The sequence below is a fragment of the Ylistrum balloti genome, unplaced genomic scaffold, assembly GCF_031769215.1.
Source record: "Ylistrum balloti isolate Yb309-2 unplaced genomic scaffold, AGI_CSIRO_Ybal_v1 Utg370332, whole genome shotgun sequence".
Taxonomy (NCBI): domain Eukaryota; kingdom Metazoa; phylum Mollusca; class Bivalvia; order Pectinida; family Pectinidae; genus Ylistrum; species Ylistrum balloti.
This window is the reverse complement of record NW_026782241.1, coordinates 404,067-418,261: the sequence shown is the minus strand read 5'-3', so window position 1 is coordinate 418,261 and position 14,195 is coordinate 404,067. Positions and strand designations below refer to the sequence as shown.

General features: G+C 36.6%; 1 protein-coding gene across 1 annotated transcript; it reads left to right on the top strand.

Moving 5' to 3' along the window:
* Positions 1-6,158: 6,158 nt before the first annotated feature.
* Positions 6,159-13,376, top strand: LOC132553502 (G-protein coupled receptor 157-like). Its single transcript, XM_060217753.1, has 5 exons — positions 6,159-6,558; positions 10,288-10,487; positions 11,049-11,183; positions 12,575-12,751; positions 13,281-13,376. Exons 1-5 carry the CDS (start codon positions 6,159-6,161, stop codon positions 13,374-13,376), a joined length of 1,008 nt encoding a protein of 335 aa, XP_060073736.1.
* The last annotated feature ends 819 nt before the right edge of the window (positions 13,377-14,195 follow it).

Below are 14,195 nucleotides of genomic sequence, written 5' to 3'. Positions count from 1 at the left end.
GTTTAAAGATGAAAATAAGCATTAAACTATACACACAATATACTATATACAGTTTTAAACTTATCTCCGCAACACATTTTTTTTTTGCACAATTGCTATTCTTTCGTTTGTGTTTAATCAATTACGATTTAAGTGTAGAGTAGACAGACATCTGATGCTGGAAACACAGCAGCGGATCTAGGATATCGGAAAGTGGAGGGCAAAAATAGTTTAATCTCAGAATATTCACGATTCTGCTGTTTGATTTACACGTGAATAGTATCCAGTCTTAACGTGCAACCTCTTCCGATCCATCACTGACACGTCAGTTCTTCTTACAACCAGAATAAGTACGACACAATAACCATAAGAATGCATTAGAATACAAAACGAAACAGAACCAATCAGCTTGGTTATCTAACGTAAAATGTCTATGTCTATTCGGCTCAGTAGCTTATATTTCATTTAAAGTTCTTAATTAATATTGGTGTCTTCATGCTGTAGAAAGGCAATATTTGAAATTAAAGCATCGAACAGATCCATTTTACACCACAATACAGTAATTAAATACGATAATGGTACAATCATCAAATTCTCTGTGTTCACTATCTTGTATCTTCAGAACTAACTGTTTCACGTTTTTCGGTGAAATGTTGATATCGTGTTAATCGTATTATATGTCCACAAAGTGACACCACAGTAAAACGATATTATTTATATCAATTGTGTGTGTGTTGTACACTTCAAGTTACATCTCTTTGTTATTCCTATATCCATAGTCGCGTCCCAATGTCCAGTTTGACCAATCTATTTATTCGGGAAATTCCTCTCAAATTTGCGCTTATAACATCACGTGACATTTTTGAAAAAGAGACAGTTCATTTGTATACACGAACATGTGATAACTCAAATAATTTATCATTTTGAAAAAAAACATAAATTAGGATTAAAGGCACCTAGATCAGGTTAGTTTAAGCAAAAGGCCAAATGGGCCTGTATCTCTCACCTGGTGTAAATATACCATCCAAATAACATGCCTCTAGGTCTTTCAGTTTATGAGTAGAAATTGTATAACGGTTTTAACAATTTTGACCCTTGTGACCTTGAATAGTAGTCAAGGTAATTTGTTTTCGCAACTGTTGTCGGGTTTTATCCTGGGCACATACCAGCCAAATATCATGCCTCTAGGCCTTTCAGGTCATGAGAAATAGTCGTTTAAATGTTTTAACAAATCTGACCCCGGTAACTTTAAATATAGGTCAAGGTCATTTCTTTTCGCAACTTTGTAAGGCTCCATCCTAGTAACATACAAGCCAAATATAAAAACATTTGGTCAATTGGTTATTGAAAAGTTTCTTAAAGGAAAAAGTTGACGCATGAAGCCGGACCACGGACGCTGCGTCACAGCATAGCTCATTTGGCCCTTTGGGCCAGGTGAGCTAACGAGGTTTAGTGAGTGTTGAAACTTCACCATTATTGTTCTGACAGGGGAACCACCTGTCTCAACCTTCAAGCGATAGAAGGAAATCAGATAGTGGTAAAATGCGCGAATATATCTTCAGAGCTGTAGAAACTACTTATTAACATCCATTGACGGCGGAATCTCATATAAATTTATCACCGCACTGTTTTGAAATTGACGTTCAAAACTTCAATTGGGACACTATAGACTTCCGCAATATCTACAAGAAACAGCGATCAGTTTGCAACAATATTACAAATCAATATTCAGTTGAACGTAGAACGCATTCTTAAAATTTTGTTTTGTTTAGGGACGTTCTGCAGCTGAAGTCATTTATGGCGATACCGTATCTCATCAAACTGAAAAGGAGTTGTAATTCTGTATCAATACTAAACAAATGAGTTGTTTAGCAAATTATAGTGTATCATGCACATCACTTGTAGATGATATAACATTAATGATAAAGGAGCTGTAGCAAACATATTGTCATAGAAAGAACATCATAAAACCTACCATATCTGAACTCCATATATCAGATCACAATAGCATTAACACATTTTCATCTACTTACGATTTACTTACCTTTGTATGTATGATTATATGTTGATCTAAATATAGTTTACATCCACACGGTTTCAATGGTACATACGTATGCTGTTAGACTGTTTAAACAATGATATGAGATACTGCAATCAGGAAGTTTAAGAGTTGTCAACATCACGATAGGCTGATAACTCCTATTAATCTATATCAATAGAAATATTGTCAAATTGATATGGCTGATATGTTACAGGTACGTATTTGTTTTATTTACATATACTTCAGAGAAAACTTTACCTTAATTGTATATCTTATCAATGTGTTCACTGAAAGTATAATTTTAAGTCAACACTACACCATTCGACACGATTATTATCGTTTATAACAAGACAATTCTACGACTTAAAGTCCCCGATGACCCACTGCCTCACCAAGGTGAACCCATCGCCACACCCTAAGTATGAAGTTCCAGTGACAAGAAGTGTAGGATATAGAGCTCGGACAAACCTTGCATTTTATGTAGGTCAAAGGTCAAAATAGTGCTCAGAGTGACCTACCTTTGTTAAACGATACACAGTCTAAAGACGGTGAACCCATATCTCAAGTAAGTAATGCCGATGATACTTATGTAGAAGATAGAGCCCAGTCCCGATACCGGAAAATCACATAAACGGATAGACACAACGCAATACTATAATCCCCCCCTGCCCCATTCCCCCCCCCCCCCCCAACCTCCGGTTCCCATTGGGGGACTAAATAATACAATAAACATCATCGTAATTCTTACTCTACACCAATAAAACGCAGAGAATTTATGATACAAAGGAAAAAATATTCTGAAAGCATAGAATTACTTCAAATAACGGTTTGATTTTATACCCAATGCATTGAAATACTTCAAACAAATAAATTAATTATCCTTAACGCCTTAAAATACAACCAGTAGATTAAAGATTTATAAAAAAAACAATGGAATAAAACAACCAAAGGAAATATGTAAACCCAAATCAATGAAATTCTAACATATGAAAGATTAATACTAGACATCTGGGTTACTACAAAGTAAAGATTTGTCCGGAAAAAATATACAAAAGATGTACACGTGAATAACACGAATTACTAAAATACTGCAAAGGAAGACAGGAATGAAAAGAAAAGATTGATACTTGTTAGAAACGACTATGGATTTTGGGATCTTTCATTAAGGTATACTTGATAGTATTTCGTTGGAACGTAAAATACAACACCGACGCCAATAAACATTTAACAACTTATATAATAAATCAACAAATTCAAGATACAAACTTCACAATAGGAGATAGACCGATCACATGCCTTTCCCTACTCACAGTGAGTGGATGTCACTTCCCTATGGCAGCGTCCTTACTTTCGGATCGTGATCACACTGGGTCACACCGCTCGCGTTCGGGCTCTCGCGGTCATGGTGTACACACACAGAGTCAAAGTTCACTCGTACACCCACTGGTTAAACACTTAAACAACACATGAGGTCTTTGTTTTCTTCATTATTGTGTCACGAACAGTCTTCTTCTCTCACCATCTTCCCGCCTCCTCAACCCAATCCAATCGTCCGAACCCCTCGGACTTCTTCCCGATAACAGTGCCTCAAGTCAACTCGGCCCACAATCCTTTAAGGGCGCACGACACTAAATTTTTACAAGCACAAATAAATTATATTTATTCTGACAATACTGATAAAACACTGAAAACCAAAAAAAAAAATTTATATCGAAACGAATTAAATATTTCAAATTGGAGATTTATACTGATACGCCAGAAAGTCTGCTAAAACAAATCAAAGATTGATACCGAAACCAATGAAATATTACAAGGTGAATAAAACCGCAGGTTCTGAAAAGTTGTGTTTGCGTTATTGTCGATAATTAAATTTCTTACATGGATCAACGGAAACCCAATGGATGTTATGTTCTCAAAAAGAGAACCGAGCAAGAATCGAAAACACACTAAACTTCATTACACAGACAGTTAGATAATTGCCCAATTAAGTCTTGCTGATTTCTGTGCATTTTTCTCACCTATCAATATTTTTTTAAATTTTCAGTAATGAATTCATCGATTTGAGTAAAACAAATCCTAAATATCGATCTGAAATGTAAACGCCACAGATTTGGGGAGAAGAGATGCAACAATCTAGAAATGGAGGAAAAACATGAAAGCATCATGTTTATTGTACTGTTTTGTGGTAAGCTGTTTCTGGTTGTGAAACTATGACGTGCGACATATTTAACATCTCTTGTTACCTGTCAGATTCATTTAAGTAATCCTAAATTCATCATTTAGATGCATTTTCTTGTTCTTCCTCGTTTATCTGTGTAGAGGTATCTTCAAGCATTCCTCTATACACCTAGTAAAGAAGCAAAATATGCGAGTAAACCAACCGAATCATAGAATATCTTATTCTGTATTTCCTAGATTGATAAACTTCATTGGCGCCATATGATATAGGTAGGATATTTTCATCCCCATTGCTTCCTGTTCTTTCTTTTTTGTTGATGTAACAATCACAATGAAAACACAAACAGCCAGTATAAAATTCATGTTTAATCAGCTATATAATTCATACCTATATTTAGATATTGATAAGATAATTCACCCAATTGTTATTACGTTTAAATTCAATATATATATAATATTTAAATAGTACACATGTAGGAAATTTACAATCTAGCAGCATGATTAATCTGCTATTCGTAACAACGACGGGACTAACAGAATGAAGGTTACAGGTAGATCGACCTGATTGGCTCTTAAAATGTAAGTAACATGGAAAATGGCAACTTCAGAACTTTTTTGTCTTGTGAATAATCACAATTGAAAATTTATTTGAATATCTTACCTGGAGGTAAATTTTAAAGTATCGGTTATGTGAGATGTATTTAATTTGACGTTGTAGTTTGCTATGATTTGTCTAAGGTGCTTCTGAACGTATTAGGGAAGAAACTTGGACATTATCAACGAAACAATAGTTCTTATAGTGTTACTCCATTTATAATCTAGAGGTATATCGACAGATCCTTCCTTTTAAATTTGTATTACGGTGAGATTGAACCTACAATCTCTACACTTACCGTAAATTACATACATATCATATTTGTGTCGACCAGGAAACAAGGTGTTAAAACACAAGGTTTGTCAAGATTAATGATGTCCTAAACTCAAACATGAAGTCAACAACAGACACCCTCATTGGCGATATGTACAAAACATATTGCAAAGGGTTGTCTTTTTCGATGATACAAATTTTCTCGGTTTTACTAAAATCATAAAGCAAGAAGTCATGAAACAGACTGGTTTTCTCTGAGTTTATGTTCAAGGTATGTTCTTCGAAAATAGTGAAAAATTATATCCCTTTAATAAAATACGTTATGTACAAGACATGTGCTGTACAAAAATATCAAGAAAACACCAACATTGCAACATAATCATAATTCAAACTAAAATTCCATAAAACTAGGGCAAAATATAAACAAAAGAAATATTTACATGGAGACTCCTGAAAAAGTACAAGGAAAATAAGACCAGATGTTTCGCCATATAAACCTTAGTCAACCCAAGTAAGCAATGTCACGTTCTCCAATGAGAACAAGGTATACAACAATGGCACCAACAGGCAAACTAACGAGCATCAAATACGTCAAGCTTCATGCTACACAAAGAAATAGAATCTTTTTAATTAACATTATGGCGACCATAAAACTTCCCCATAATAAGTTAATGTTTGGTTGTGGTTGTAACATTACAACGTCCTTGAGGTGATACCGGAAGAATAGATAACGAGATATTATTAAATGCATGTTTTTGTAACTTATTTTCTTTATGATTAACTAAGCACTCAAAATAACAGAACCTGACATTAGAACATGCACTTGATTAATTCCTTTAACCTATCCAACAAACAGTATTCAAATTGCAAGCGCTCCATTTTTTGACACTTTATGGCCGGCAAAGAATACTAGAAAATGCTGATTCACTTGAAACGCTGAAAACGTTTTTCAATAGTGAATCGATACAGAAACCATAATTTTATCTAATCTATTTTTCAGCACACGATGTGAAAGGCATCGGTAACGAACCAAAAAAGAACAACCAACGATAAAGAAAATACAATATTGTTGGTGCTGTTAATTCAGTAATCATGTCTTCTGACCTAGAAACAACAACGTCTATAATTACATTTGTCAGTGCGTTACTCTCTGTTCTAAGCGGCTTCGCCATTCTGTGGTCGTACCGACAGTTTCCAGAGACACAGAACTACACAAGATACCTCCTGGTCTGTCTCACAGTTGCCGACATATCTACGGCATTTGGTAATTTTATTAGTACATTTAGGTGGTTTAGCATTGGAATCACGGACGGAAAAACCGATGCTTACTGTGCAGCCCAAAGTTTCATTACAACGACTTCAACTTTGAGTTCGTTTTTCTGGACGACAGCCATAGCAATTTACCTGTTCTGTGCAGTCGTATTGCGCATCAACATTGCTGAGAAACGCCGCGCACAGGTTCTCATGACAATTATTCCTGTACTTGTTCCAGGTAAATTTTTCATATCCGGGGTGATTTTAATTCCCATTTCACTTTTGTTAATTGTATAGATAAAATGACATTGTTTCCCTTATATATAGTGTTTGCTTGTACCAGTTGATTCGCTATCCCTTGGTTGTTCCGGATCTTTCAACAACTTGGGTCATTCAAGGACGTCGTCCATTATATTCAAGCTGCAAACTTGTGGTGAATGCTTGTGTTTTTAAAGGCTGTGGTATAATTGATTTGGTTGTATATTGTATCTCTGTTACAGAAAGACTGTGAAATCACTGAAGCTTTCAGTGAATTCGTGAAATCCCTAATTCACTTAGTAATTTCACGAAATCACTAAAATCTTAAGGAATTTCCTGTAATTACTGGAATAATGCTTCAGTTATTTCACGAAATCCCTGACTGTCCTTGGCGTTAAATAATAGCTAAATAAATGTATTCAAAATGTTTTTTATGTACATTTATACGTTTATGATCGTCCTCCCTACATTGTATCTGTAAACACATTACATATGTTGACAAATTAGACTACTGTGGCACCTGCTATTACAAAGTATGTTATTTGTGTACTTTTTTCATTACTCGTACATCTTCCTCATCGAAAGCTGTATAATGTAGATAATATCCTCCTTACAATGTCTGTATACACATTACTTATTTGGACAAGTGGCATCTACTATTACAAAGTCTGTTTGTTTTATAGCACTTGCACCTGTTTGTCTGACACTGTTTCTTGCTTTTGCTGCAACCACAACAAAAGAATTCCTGTCTACCAGAAGTTGTAGATTTAAAAGCCTGACGAAGTGTGGTTGTACTTTCCATGTTAACATTATAGTCATTCAATAGTCGCTGTGGACAGAGATCGAACTGATTCCTGGCATACTTAACTTTCAAAACGTCAGCTTTCAACGCAATTATATACGTCGTTTTCATCCCGATCAACAATTACTCCAAGGATATTTCTAGGGTGGCCTCTACCTCTGTCCACCATGGGAATGGACACGGCAACATTATCTATAGCTTCATCTGTCTTTATGTCAGTACGGGAGCGCTTCACCATCCTTTCTCCCAGGAATAGCTGAGCCGCTCACGCTGATGGGTGATATCTTAAAGCCGTCTGTCAAAGGAATAAGAAGTGAACGGGGGTTCAGTGGTGATAGTGGTCGAAGGAGGTAGTTCAGTAGTGGTAGTGGTCGAAGGAGGTGGTTCAGTGGTGGTAGTGGTCGGAGGCGGTGGTTCAGTGGTGGTAGTGGTCGAAGGCGGTGGTTCAGTGGTGGTAGTGGTCGAAGGCGGTGGTTCAGTGGTGGTAGGGATCGATGAGTCAGCTCTGGTCGGAAGTGGTGGGCGATGGAGGGTCCGAAGATCATCTGCAGACTGAAGGCTGTCGAGGATATCAGGGGGAAACTAGATGATGTCAAGCCGAGTCTCCAAACATGGTCTTGTATGGTGTTTGTATGCCTGCATGATGGGTACAGTTCCTCTTTTGTTGAACAAATTTGAGTCCCACTGTCCAGTCCTCGGTGTTGTTGTCACTCACCCAGGTTCAAGAATATCTTTAATGTCGCTATTTGCTCGTTCAACAGAGCCTTGGCTTTGGAGGTGTCTAGGATTGCCATGAACCATGATGAGTTCAGGCCACAACTTTTTGAGCTCCGCGATGCTGTGAATTCTGAGCCGTTGTCGCTCTGAAGGATGGCAGGTGCACCGACGAGGAGAAAAATGTCCAGCAGTTTAAAGGCGACTTCTGTTGCTCTCTTGGAAGATATTGGTCCAGATGACAAATTTTGTGAGGTGGCACTGGTAAACAATGATCCACTTGAACTGGCCTTGTGGTGAAAGACTGCATGTGAATAAGATCCACTTGAGCTCGAGAGTTAAATTACCTTGACAAAATAGGTAACAACAACACATGTAGTCTTTGGACGTTTCCGCTGCTCTTGACACACAATACAGTAGGACTTAAACAGTTCACGTTGTGATGTTGGCGTACTTCTGCCCAAGATGTTTCAGCATCCTATCATGACCGCCATGGCCCGTAGCAATCTGGGCTTTGCTGACGATGTCGTATGTGTTTCTAAGGTAGCATAGTACGTAGGGCGTTCTTCTTGTGATTTCCTCTTTTTAATCAGTTTTTCAACATCAACTGAAGAACTCCATACTTTTTCAAAGTATAGTAGTGATGACTGACTTGATGGTGGAAATTTCAGCTGCATCTTTTATATTCTCAATGGCCTTGAAGTAAACTTCTTTGGGAATAAGTGTCTTTTGACACTGAGAGTATTTGTCAAATAACTTCGCCTAAATTCCGTCTCAAAGATAGGTGTGCCATTATGATGAACATAGAAGAGAGGAGTAACCCATTCTGACTTCCACACGTATTATATAGCCAGCAAGTATTAATTGATCTGCTTTAATCTTTGACCACTGGACCTTAATTGCTAGATCACATGCCTTGTCATTATTATTCAAAGTGAGATCAAAGCAGTGAAAGGATTCTGCTTAAACCAAGTTTAATAATCTAACTGTAACATATGTTAAACCAAGTTTAATAAAAGTTTTCAGTGAACTTCTGTTTCACAATTTCCCTAAAAAAGGTCCAGTAAATATGTTTAATGCAACACTACGTTTTTCAGTAATTACAGGAAAAAGATGTTAGTGATTTCGTGAAATTACTAAATGAATTCGGGATTTCACGAATTCACTGAAAGTTTCAGTGATTTCATGAAATCCCTGATTTTACAATCTTACTGTAACATATCGACAGGGAATGTTTTGGACGGCCTCAAGATGTATGCTAGTCGAGTGCATGTGTTGCTTGTGTATTTTTCTGGAAGTCTGTGGCATGTTCGTGCTTCTGTACTTGTAAAAGGATGGAAGTGATACCGACTTCATAGTGCTCCTCACCGCAGTACACTGACGCAGACAAACATCACGACACCCCTCGTCTCTCCAAAATGTCGAACGTTGTGCATGATAGCAACTACTGTTAAACACTTTGGCATGTCTTGGCCAGATGACAGAACTCACAATTTATGAATTTATGATCACATTTGTTAAATATTTTGGCTGTTCATTTCGGGATTTAGTATCCTGGTATCCATGACTGACTAACGGTTTTACAGTACCATCACCTGGTAAAATTCCCACAGAGTCACTTCAAAAATGCCAACCAGTCCATTCGATCATTCAATATTGAGCGAGAAGTGGGGAGGACAAAGTAACATTTAGATAACTATAGTATGTAACAAAGAGGTAGTATCAAGAGAGACATTAGGGGGGGGGGGGGGGACGGGAAATGGTATCTAAAGTTTATTCGCCATTTAATATTATACTGTGAGAGTACCAGGTACAATTTTCATACCCTATCAGCCATGTACTTGAGGATTATGATTGGGGTAGTATAGGATAGATAAACTGTGTTGGTTGTTAAAGGAGATAACGGTACTGATTTCTTTACCTAAACGTCATTTTCGTGAATTGTCTCTCTATCTATCAAAAACTATGAGACATTAAAATATGATTTTACATCATCATGGATAAATTCGGTCCTAAGCATATTTATCAGAACGAGCGCAAATTTTTGCATTGACATACAGCAAGCATATTCTTATTCTGTTCATGCACATGACTGTGTTGAACTAAAACATTTTAATCAGTTGTTAAATGGATGTGATATTGTACTTTAGTATTTATCGTGGTTTAAATTTCATGACTATATTTGTATCGTAGTGACAATCACAAGTGTTGCTTTGGCTTACGATGTCCTTGGCGAGGACGATTATAATGGAAGTGGACCCTGGTGCTGGATAAAACAAAACGCAAGTCACCAGATCATGTGGAAGCTTGTAACCGGCAAGGCCTGGGAGGGAACGACGTATATCATTACGTTGGTTATATATGTCCTGTTAAAGTTCTTCAAATGGAGAGAGGTAAGTGGTGTAATGCAATGCATTTGATCTCAGCCCGACAGAGTGGATTCTCTGGCTCATTAAACAACATTGGGAGTAACCCCGAGTGCTGAAATATCCTCTAAGAGAAATGGTTAAATAATTTGTTTCTTTAAATCACCTTTCATAAGATGAAGTTACCAGATCATAATAAAACTGATGCCATTCCCCCATTTCTGACTTAGGTAAGAAACAGAGTATTCCCCTGCTTTCAGAGAGCTGGAAATAGATAGCAGGGTTTCTTAATTGTATTACTTAACGTCATATTAAATGTTATGGTTATAAAACTCGCAGGAAAGTGTTTTTGCAGTCATGTCAAAATGTGACGTCGCACCAATGCAAGACATATATTCCCCGAAGTTAACAGAAAACAAAACAGCAATCTGTCCTAGTGAAAGAGATGTTATCTAAATGGAAAGAATACCAAAGGATAATTAAAGGTGAAAATACCGGTATTATATTAATCAAAATATTTTGCAAATGTATCGCCTTGCTGGGTGTCTTTTAACCATTGTTGATTTCATTTTCACTCTAATTTATCAGAATCGTCGAAGTAACAGACAGTTTAGGTGGAGTAATACGGATCCCCGTTTACGGGACGCTGACAGCATCTTTGAGATATCCTGGTTGTTTCTACTCGTTGCGCGGATTTGGGGGACATTAAGGTTTACTTTACAGGTATAAATTTCTAAGGCATATAAGCGAGTAACATCATTTGGAGAATGTGTTACACGTGGTTGGGTGTCCACAGGTCATGTGACTCACTGGAACTGACACAATGTACAGATAACACAAGATTCGGCGTATAAGGACATGATATGAAGTGTACAACAAACTATTTTCTAAAATATAATTAAAAGATACAATAACACGTTAAATTTCAGATTTTTTTACCACCTGACAGTATATATCCTTCTGTGTATAACAGTTTATAACTAACTCTTGAAGCAAACAAATTTATCGCGCCACGTTAGAGATGTTTAAAGTGTGCATAGGCTATATCAGTAAACATACAGGAGAGAGTTCAACCATTAGACAGATATGCTTTTTGTTTTTAAATGTTCAATATTATTATAGTTTCACAAAGAAAAAGAGCCCAGAAGAAATAACATAATTTCATCGCCCTTATCATACCAATGCATTTTGTTATGCAAGTGTTACCTCTGTTGAAGAATAATGAAAAAATATTTTCTACCTTAAAGATATTAAAACATATCTTTCACTTTACAATAATTGACAACTGTAACCTCGATTTGATATATCTATCATTATAAATTGTACTACAGTACAAAATAATACTGAAATGTCAACGGAATCATAATTCAAACTCAATTCGAGTAAATGAGGACATAATATGAACAAAGGAAAAAAGTACACGGAGAAAAAGTAATTAAATTAAGATCGGGTTTTTCATAAGAATAAACGTTGTGTTTCATCGCCAAAACTCGACATGTCAATCTTGGCCAATCCAAGTAAGTAATTTAATGTTTTCTCATGAGAATAAGGTAGACAACAATGGGACAGCAAAGCACAACAATGAACATTTAAAACTGCTTAACTTCAACAATAATATTCTCCACGAGATCACTCTGAAGACAGTAAAGCATCCCCTTAATTTTCCTCAACTGTATCTCTCATTACCATGAAATGTGAGTTTTGTCAGTTGTCGAAATCTTCCAATAAAATTATGTATCGGGAGAAATTTGACAGGCCCACCCTAAAATCCGAACCAAGTATCGAGTCTGGTGAAGAGGGAAAAGGAATTCCTGTACTGGAAACTAACACTAAGCAAAAATACCTGAATTTCTAATCAACTTCAATATGTAAACACCATTGGTTTGGAAAGCAGGAGTATGGCTTTCCAGAAATGGAAATTTCACAAAAGGTCCAAATAGGGATGTTGAAAACATCACGCTTGTCATACAAGCTAGTGTTAAGCTTAACTTGTTGGTCATTAATTAAAATGAAGAATTATAAAAGATTCGCAAGGGAATAAAACTGGGGAAGCCATCAACATGATATGCAAGTAAAAACAAATTGTATATCTGTATCATTTTCATTACTTGCAGACAGCCAACATCAGCCTTGGTACCGGTATGAGTAACGCATTTCTTTATATGCAGTGTATCGGGGACAGCTCACAAGCTTTCTGGAATTTTCTCTTCTTTTTTACACTCGATTCGGAACTGCGGACGCGGGCTTGTCCAGGAAGATGTCGCTCAAGAAGAGATCGCGAAAGAGATCTGGTGAATAGGTTTCTTGTTGAAGACCTGACTGACTATTAATCCTTTTATATACATTGGGAATGATAGTAAAAATACGCGACTTTTACTTTGAAATTAGACACGATGTTATAGTACTTAAAATTATACTTGTAGATTTTGCTTCATTAATTATGACAATAAAGATAGCTGGTTTATATAATTTGAGAAGCTGCCTGATTCAGTGGTGCCAACTAAGGACCATGCCATGGTGCATTTTCATAAAAATGCTGTGTCATTGATACATTAGACTGATATCCCTCCGGCTCCATTATACAGGCATGAGCTGTTTTCTCTTGGTTTCTTTGTCCTTTTTCATAAGTAAATCTCTCATTTGGTCATATTTTTTATTTTGGATTACATTTTGGTATTTTCTTATTTTCTACTTCCTTGAGCATTCATTGTTGTGTACTAGTCTTCATGGCTGGCTTGAGGGGAAATTACGTTTAAGAGAAAATACAAATGTTGCTTTCTAGGATTATAGGACACCAGTAAATATGCTTATTCCTTGCAGAACAACAGAGCGTTTAGGACCGCAGAACAAGCATGGCAGAGTTTAGGACCACAGAACAAGCATGGCAGAGAGTTTAAGACCACAGAACAAGTATGACAGAGAGTTTAGGACCACATAACAAGCATGGCAGAGAGTTTAGGACCACAGAACAAGCATGACAGAGAGTTTAGGACCACATAACAAGCATGGCAGAGAGTTTAGGACCACATAATAAGCATGGCAGAGAGTTTAGGACCACATAACAAGCATGGCAGAGAGTTTAGGACCATTTATGTAATACATCTTACTGGTTATTATTTCGTTTTATCTGTTGTTTACTGATGTATTTATTTCATCACGCCTCTGATAATAATAAGGTATTTACCACTGTTACGTGATATTCTGAAGGTAAGCTGTACTAAGGGTACCTGTTGTCTTTACTGCACGGTTGTGAGATTTTTCATTCTTACCTTCCTTTCATCTCACTGTCTTACGTTTATCCTTCATGTTGAACGACCGTCCAAGTGTGCACGGTTATGGGTTCTATCTTCAAGTCATGACACACCAGGCTTGCTTATAATTCAGCATTGGATGATATACGTCGAGTAATTAGGCCGTTGTTAGTAGTATGTCACTTGGACATTCGCCGTAGTCAGCTCAAGATATTTTACTATAACTGCAAAAGAAAGCGTCCGATGGTATCGTCATCATCCGTAGACACCAGCTTCATTTTGTAACAATAAAAAAGGGCTGGATAGTACTATTATGGATAACCAGACAATATTTCATAATGTTTTGAACTACTTGTAGAATACTAGTATTGATATTATTACCTAACTCCCACCTTCCAACACTTGGCACTTTCAGTGTAAAATTTTGCGGATTATATATTTTGACTCTTAACTCGTAATTTTGTTCATCATAAAAACGACATTC

What these genes read in the sequence shown, in the direction of transcription:
- LOC132553502 (XM_060217753.1), top strand. Translation starts at nt 6,159, where the DNA reads ATGTCTTCTGACCTAGAAACAACAACGTCTATAATTACATTTGTCAGT. An exon ending in CATTAAGGTTTACTTTACAG is followed by an intron (nt 11,184 to 12,574) that starts GTATAAATTTCT and finishes CATTACTTGCAG; the next exon opens with ACAGCCAACATCAGCCTTGG. An exon ending in GAGATCGCGAAAGAGATCTG is followed by an intron (nt 12,752 to 13,280) that starts GTGAATAGGTTT and finishes TATTCCTTGCAG; the next exon opens with AACAACAGAGCGTTTAGGAC.